Source organism: Rhinopithecus bieti, unplaced genomic scaffold (genome assembly GCF_001698545.2).
Source record: "Rhinopithecus bieti isolate Rb0 unplaced genomic scaffold, ASM169854v2 scaffold_42745, whole genome shotgun sequence".
NCBI lineage: Eukaryota > Metazoa > Chordata > Mammalia > Primates > Cercopithecidae > Rhinopithecus > Rhinopithecus bieti.
The window spans coordinates 4,769,840-4,778,000 of NW_016819184.1; the positions used below are offsets into that span (position 1 = coordinate 4,769,840).

The window sequence follows — 8,161 nt, forward strand, 5'->3', positions numbered from 1 at the left end:
TCATCTTATTTTTACTTGACATAATTTCTATAGAGAGGGTTTTGGCAGAATTAAAAAACGAAGCCCATGAGATGTATTACTCTAATTGGTCCCATCTCACTTTTAGTCGACATGAGAATTTTTCAGAAAAGCAGTCCTTTTTAAAAGACTGTAGTGTGGTGTGTGTGTGTATGTTGTTTGTGTAACCAGAGTGTTTGGAAAAGTGTGAGTCCAGTTACAGGTGTTCTTACCTAGCATGGGAAAACATCTGTCATAATATTTGTCAAATCTCAGAGCCGAGGCTGTGTGAGTTTGGGTGGTTTCCAAGCAGAACAGGTTGGAAGTTGATAGAAATGGAAGCTGGGCCTCCTGGTTCAATGGGAGGCTGACGCCACCCCAAAGCACATCTGTCCACATCTGCCCTGGCTCCTGCGATCACCCTTGAACACCAGCTCAGGAACCGCCCTAAGAATCATTACTGGTTTCTTAGGAGTTACCAGGTAAACATTCTTCTATAGAGCCCTGTTTCTGTTTGAGAACTTGCTGAGCTGAAAACCAGATAGTAAATAAGCAGGTGAGTCAGCAGAGCTACCTTACCCTGCTTCAAAAAGACAGCATGGGGGATTTTCTTGGACTGCTCTGAGTTCATCCACCCATCTTTGAGGGCTGTGCCTGCACCCTGAGTGGGGTTACATAGTACTAACACCACATAATGTCATGTTGTTCATTACAGCAAGGAGAGGAAATTGGCAAGGTGGCTTAATCCTGAAGTGTTAGCCCGGTACAGTGGCTCACGCCTGTAATCCCAGCACTTTGGGAGGCCAGGGCACGTGGATCACCTGAGGTCAGTTCAAGACCAGCCTGGCCAACATGGTGAAGTAGATGGAGACGTGGTAGTCTCTACTAAAAATATAAAAATTAGCCAGGCGTGGTGACGCACACCTGTAATCCCAGTTACTTGTGAGGCTGAGAATTGCTTGAACCCAGTAGGTGGAGAATTGCTTGAACCCAGTAGGTGGAGATTCCAGTGAGCAGAGACCGTCCCATTGCACTCCAGCCTGGGAAACAAGAGCGAAACTCTGTCTCAAAAAAAAAAAAAAAAATTAGGGCCGGGTGCAGTGGCTCATGCCTGTAATCCCAGCACTTTGGGAGGCCGAGGCGGGCAGATCACAAGGTCAGAAGATCAAGACCATCCTGGCTAACACAGTGAAACCCCGTCTCTACTAAAAATACAAAAAAAAAATTAGCCAGGCGTGGTGGTGGGCGCCTGTAGTCCCAGCTACTCAGGAGGCTGAGGCAGGAGAATGATGTGAACCCAGGAGGCGGAGCTTGCAGTAAGCCGAGATCACGCCACTGCACTCCAGCCTGGGCAACAGAGCGAGACTCCGTCTCAAGGAAAAAAAAAAAAAGTACTAGTATTTCTCTTTAGAAGATTCTAGTAGAGTGCTAGATCGCGAGAGATGTGAGTGAGGAACAGCACTCTTTGGTTTAAAGCTTGCAGGTATGCATATTGTCTCATTTTAAAATGCTTTCAATATATATAGCCTTTGTAGCTTCCTAATCACCAGCTTTTTTTTTTTTTTTTTTTTTGTGAATTCTTTGTCATGGGAATCCTGCAGTTGCAGGGCAGGAACCTGCCGTGTTAGTCTGGGATGTTGCTTCTCTGGGACTGTTCTATATGTTTAAGGAAATGTCTTAATACTTTGGGGCGCTCCTTTATCTAAATAACTGCTCTTCTTTGCATTATTGCGCCGAAGTCCTTTGTGGACTCTGAAAGCCTAATCCATGTGAATACGGAAAATCATCTGCAGGATCTAAGCCTGCTGGAATTAGGCTTTTCTTTCTGACGTACCTAAAAGAAGATGAGATATTCAGATGCAACCGCTTCCCAGTTTTGCTTTGCAGTGTAAGGTTTAGTCACCCATCCTCCTGTTCCTGTGACCTCTGTTGCAGTCACTTAAATTCCAGATTACACACGCCCTTCCCCAGCACACACATCCTTCCCCCAGCCACCGCCTCTACAGTATGAGCGGATCTGTGTTTCGCAGTAATAAGGTAAAGAATGCATTTGGGCTTTGATTCACAACCAGAGAGTCATCTCAAAGCCAGATCTCAGTATTATCAAAGCATCGGGTTTCAGAGCTGGCCTCTTTTTTGGGCTAGACATTCATGGCCTAGGATCACGTGTGGACCTTTTTCTGTTTATCCACGTTTAATTTGTGTTTAGCTGTGCCATGGATTAACGTTTCATCGTGGTGGATTAAGAGTGGACTGACACTGAAGCAGCCTTATTTTGCTTCTGTTGCCTCTCAGGAATCAGTGGCAGGGGTGGGAGCAGCCCCGTCCAGAGGGGGAGACAGTGTTCATCCTGAAAGTACCCTGGTGCAGAAGGGGGAGTATAAACCCAAGCTTCCGTGTGGAAGTAAATCCCAGTTGCAGCTTGGGAGGGCTGGATGGAGCAAGCTGCCGGCTTCATCAGTCTAACGAGATGTCACATGGAACAAAGCTTTAGGGGTTTTATTTAGCTCCTAATCCTCATGCTGAGAGAGCCCCGGTCCATGTGAGCACACCAGCTAGGAAGGGGGACCTGGCAGGCTGGGGACAGCCTCCTCTCTGGGACTGAGCTGTAAGGAACAGACCTCTCTGGCTATCGTTGGGGAGTGAGGCAAAGTTACCGTGAGTCTTATGTTTTGTCTGCTAAGGTTTCGGAGGATTAATAATTTAGGCCATGCTTTGAAACAGAAAACCCCCAGTTGGTTGTCCCTGCCGTCTCAGAAGGGTTAGCACACAGCCAGGTCTGTGTTTGATGTATGTAATTGAAGATTTATAAAGAAAAGCTTCTCCTCTGCCTCGTCCGCAGTCATTTTTTTTCCAATGCCAGTTCCCAGCAGGCATATAAATATTGGTCGTTCTCAGAGCTGGGATGCTGCCGGGTGGTACGAGGGCCCCTGGGAGAACGCTGAGTCCCTGCGGCCTCTGGGGAGGAGAAGCTCCCTGACGTATGGCACGGCAGAGGGGACTTGGTTTGAGCCAAACCACCGACCACAGGACGCTGCCCTGCCCGGGGCTGCCGAGCCCTACCTGTACCAGGAGGCCGTTTATAACTCAGTGGCTGCAAGAAAGGGATCTACTCCTGACTTCACCTTCTACGACAGCAGACAGGCAGTGATGTCTGGTCGCAGCCCCCTGCTGCCGCGGGATTACTACAGTGACCCGTCTGGAGCTGCTAGGGTTCCCAAAGAGCCTCCCCTCTATCAGGACCCAGGAGTCAGCCGGCCAGTCCCCAGCTATGGAGTACTTGGCAGCAGAACGTCATGGGATCAAATGCAAGGCCGGTCACCTGCCCTGCAGGACGCCGGTCACCTGTACCGGGATCCTGGAGGTAAAATGATGCCTCAGGGGCAGCGGACACACAGCAGGGCTGCATCCCCCGGGCGGTATGGACAGGAGCAGCCCAGTGCCAGGTATGGGGTGGAGGCGCCTGCCTACCCCTCCAGCCAGGTCTTAAGCGACATCAGCGAAAGACCCACTGACCCTGCCTCTGCCAGACAGGTGGCCCCGACGTGCCTGGTTGTGGACCCCAGCTCAGCTACTGCCCCCGAGGGCAGTACAGGGGTGGCCCCAGGGGCCCTGAATCAAGGCTACGGGCGTGCCCGGGAAAGCATCCCATCCAAGATGGCTTACGAGACTTACGAAGCTGACCTGTCCGCATTCCAGGGTCCTGGTGGCAAAAGGACCATACCCCCTGAATTCCTGGCCTTTCTGCGGGCGGAGGGGCTGGCGGAGGCCACACTGGCAGCCCTACTACAGCAGGGCTTTGACTCTCCGGCCGTCCTGGCTACCCTGGAGGACGCGGATATCAAGTCTGTCGCACCCAACCTGGGCCAGGCCCGTGTTCTGAGCCGCCTGGCCAGCAGCTGCAGGACCGAGATGCAGCTGCGGAGGCAGGACCGGGTGGGCCCCCTGCCCCGGGCGCGGTCCAGCAGCTTCAGCCACCGAAGCGAACTGCTCCATGGTGACTTGGCTTCTCTGGGCACTGCAGCCCTGCAGCCCCAGCCTGCAGGTCCCCTGCAGACAGCAGCCCCCCGAGCTGGAGACCTGGCTCGCCGCCCCTCCAGCGCACCATCTCAGCACCTCCTGGAGACGGCGGCCACCTATTCTGCCCCTGGCGTCGGTGCCCATGCCCCCCACTTCCCCTCCAATTCCGGGTACAGCTCTCCCACCCCTTGCGCCCTGACGGCGCGTCTGAGCCCCACGTACCCCCTGCAGGCAGGGGTGGCCTTGACTAACCCGGGCCCCTCGAACCCCCTTCACTCAGGCCCCAGAACAGCCTACTCCACAGCATACACGGTGCCCATGGAGCTGCTAAAGAGGGAGCGCAACGTGGCCGCCTCTCCGCTGCCCAGCCCTCACGGCAGCCCTCAGGTCTTGCGGAAGCCAGGTGTGCCCCTGGGGCCATCCACCCTGCCGCCGGCCAGCCAGAGCCTCCACACGCCTCACTCACCGTACCAGAAGGTGGCCCGGCGCACGGGGGCGCCCATCATCGTGTCCACCATGCTTGCACCAGAACCAAGTAATACATCCTCCCTGCCTGCCCTGCCTGGGGACCTGGGGGGACAGGGGGGTGCGGGGTTGTGGAAGTTTGAACATAGGATATCAAGTCCTCACTCGCCAGGCCACACACACACACACACCACCAAACAAGAAGGATGCAGCACTGTGACCAGTTGACATGGCTTCTCTTAGGTTAATCAGATTTGTGTATCAGGCCAGATCTGCTGGGGCAGCAGTGCCCTCCTGTTCTTTAGTTGAGGTCGGGTTGATTTGTAGATTTCCCATGACAGTGGTAAAACTCAACTGTGTTTCTTGGAGGAACTCAGAAGTCACTCAGAACAGACTGCAGCCTTGAGCTCACAAGGGGTGGCCTTTTCTCTTGTTCACACTGGGGAGCTTTGGAGAAGGCAGGAATGTTTCATCAAATGCTGGCTCTAAAGCGTGCATCCTCCATTTAGAAGGGCGTGATCGTGTGGAAACGTACCTCTCACGGGTCCGCACGTCATATCGGAGGCAGTGATTACCCACCGTGGAGATGAAAATGTGTGTGTTTGCATACTTGTGGGTTAAACAAAGCAAGATGTTGAAATCCCTCAGAACTCTCTGTTTCAAAAACAGATTTAGTCTCTCCTATCAGAAAATACAGTTGGGAATTCCGCTTGCTTGAAGGGAAGAATATATTTCCAAGTCCAGGAAAGCGAGAGTTGGTGGTAGGTGGTTTTCTTCCCAACGTGTGCCAGGTGTAATTTATGGCGTGTGTTTCCTTGGACATGGTGGATGAAGTCCTAGGTGGGCGTCCTCAGAACACCATTTAGAATTTTTATTTTAACTCTAGAGTCTTGACCAAAAATTTAAAATGTAAATCAGTTTTCTTCCTTTCAGACATACTTCTTTCCTCCCTGCCTACCTCCCCTACATAATTCAGAAAACAGAATCCTTTTCAAATGATTTTTTTTTCGTGAATAGCTTGTGAAAACAGGATGAAACAGTAAGCTCTACCTTTTGAAAATAGCCTTGAAGCAACTGTAGGCGGGGACCGAGGCGCCGGACCTCACAACCCTGCAGAGTCCCCCTTAAGTTTCTCTGCCATCACTGTGTGGTCCTTCTGCTGTTAATATTACCTCCTAGAGATGACCTCCAGGCATTTTGCTTTTTGTTTCCAAGTGGAGACTGAGCAACTGGCCCGATTTTCTGTTTTGTCGTATAGATACTGATTTTGTCTCATGGATTTTTTAAAGTCTGATCACATCATTATTTGACTTTCTCGAATACATGTGCGGCAGGAGGGATGTCAGATAATTTTTCCAAGGGCCTGTGCCTGCTCTCTGAGTCAAACATTCTTTCTTTGCAACCAACTAATTTGCATGGCGATGACATTTGTTGCTCCAGTAATTTCATCTGATAATGGCCGGGCTTGCAAAGCGGATCTGAAAACATATTCCTTAATTATGTGTTGCTAAGTGACGGGAGGGCTTGGTCATAATCACAGAAAGATTATCTCCTCACCCAAGTCGTGGAAAGGTTTTGCTGAAGGAGGACCTGTAAGATTGTCTTCTTTTCTTTTCTTTCCTTTTTCCTGTTTATTTTACACTTGCCTTTTAACAAAAACATTCACCGTTATTTAGGTATGGAGTGAGGGGTATTATATAAGTTGTTTGCAGTGTGATTGTTAACACGATGTTTTGCAGACCGGAGGATATTGATTTTTACTTAATTTGCGTGGCAGCGAGCCAGTGCCAGGGAAGTCTGCAGGCAGAAGCCAGCCAGCAAATCAAATGTCTCTGTTCAGTGATCCACCCCATAGCTGCAGTTTTCCTCCTCGTTCCTTATCGTATGTTCATTGTGGCTTTACTCCCCACGCCCTGTCGGGAAGAGGGCAGGGGCTGGCGTCTCTGGTAGTGCTTCAGCTGTGTTTCCGTGGAATCCACAGTCAGATTTGGATCTGTCGGAGCCAGCAGGGAAAGTAGATGGTGTGTGTGTGGAGGATAATGTTTACGTTTCAGGAAAGCACAGGTTGGGCAGTCCCACTGGCCTCTGGTCCAGGACACGCGGCTATCTGGAAATCCAGTGTTGCTCGTTCGGGACGCCACCAGCATGAACGCATCTTCGTTCTGGTGCCGCCTAACTCGAGTGCTTCCATCCCATCGGAGGGACAAGGAGCTCTCTTCTGGAAGTTGACTCTCTTCCTCCCTTCGGGACAGGCAGTGTTGCAGTGTTTACAATAGGGTGGTTTGGGGTTTGGGGATTATTTTTGGTATCTATTTTATTTTCGTATGCTTTGGTTATTTTTCACGTATGTTTACTTTTTCTCGGTCTACGAACTACCTGCCTTACCTTGGTGGGTTTTGTGCATACAACAATAGGCTCCTATTTCTAGTGCAGTCCGCTGACCAGGCAGTCCAGAGTGACAACGTGAGGAGGGCGTATGCCGCGGGGACCCCAGTGCAGCCCACCAGCCCCGGTGACATGGACAAATGGGGGCTCCTCAGGCCTGCGTGAGTGGCAGCACCTGGCGGGTTGTGGGGTCTGCTGTCGCTCTCAGGCTGACCTGGCTGGCTATGGCACGAGTCGCGGAGCCCTCCAGGCGGTGGCTGCGAGCCAGCAGTCTCCCCGTGTCACGTGCTGTCACCCGAGCCCTGCCAGCACCAGATGCAGTGGGGAGCATCAGAAACAACGAACAGGGCTGCGGCCATTTTCATATCTTTGTCTTCACAAAATACAGCCAAGCCTGCAACCTGCACAGGGCTCAGCTCAGGACACACCGTGGGGGCAAAGTTTCAGATGTGAGAAACGCAGTCCCAGCCCAAAGAGCCACAAAAGATCTTTCTGAGCTTTTTCCATTTTCTTCCAGCCATTTTTCTTGCTGCAGCTGGATTAATGGGGCACACGTGACCCCTGTCTAGTTGCTAAGGTCACTGCCCGAGGACTCTTCAGGATTGGGGGAGGAGCGTGTGGTCTGTGTGAAGGGGCTGTTGAGGCTGATGGTTGTGACAGTTATCTGTCACCAGAGCTGGTCACTCGCATGGCTTCTTTTGGTGTGGCCTTGGTTTCCAGCAACTGGAGGTGTGAACTCTGGTCTCCTGGGTAGAAAGCACCCCCATCAATAATTTTAGCCCTATCAGAATCTGCAGAGAGGGTCTCCCCCATCGGCCCACAGCCCTGCTACTGAGTCCTCATGCAGCCTTGCCTCTTGTGGGGAGACTCCCTCTGCACCTTGAGATCTGTGCTGGGGCAGAGGACACACTGCTCTTGAGGGTCTTGACCCTTAAACCTTCGGCTGGCTTCCCCTGTATCCAAGCACAAGGACATTTGGGGGTGAAGTCCAGGGGCTGTAACCCCAGGCTGGCCCTGCAGACCAGCAGAGGGATGAGTCCAGCCGTTCCTGTGTGCTGGCCATGCAGTCCAGCCAGAGAGAGTTGTAAGGGAGCAAGGAAACCTCTTTCGGGCTGCCCCCAGGATCCCCGAGTCCCAGACACAGACCACTGCCCTGGGCAGGGCCCAGCCTGAGCTCGGGGGCTTGTTCACTCCTTCCGTCCTTCCTCACTGACCTGTCACCTGCCCTTCCTTCCTTCCTTCCTTCCTTCCTTCCTTCCTTCCTTCCTTCCTTCCCTCCCTCCCTCCCTCCCTC

General features: G+C 52.1%; 1 protein-coding gene across 2 annotated transcripts in view; it reads left to right on the top strand.

The window, feature by feature from the left end:
- The first annotated feature begins 2,853 nt into the window (after positions 1-2,853).
- CTBP2 (C-terminal binding protein 2) overlaps positions 2,854-8,161 on the top strand; it is a 39,611-nt gene continuing 34,303 nt past the window's right edge. For both annotated transcript variants that reach the window (XM_017858641.1, XM_017858642.1), the window contains exons 1-2: positions 2,854-4,552; positions 7,023-7,032. In XM_017858641.1, coding sequence (XP_017714130.1) covers positions 2,854-4,552; positions 7,023-7,032 — 1,709 coding nt within the window. The remainder of the gene's footprint in view (positions 4,553-7,022; positions 7,033-8,161) is intronic.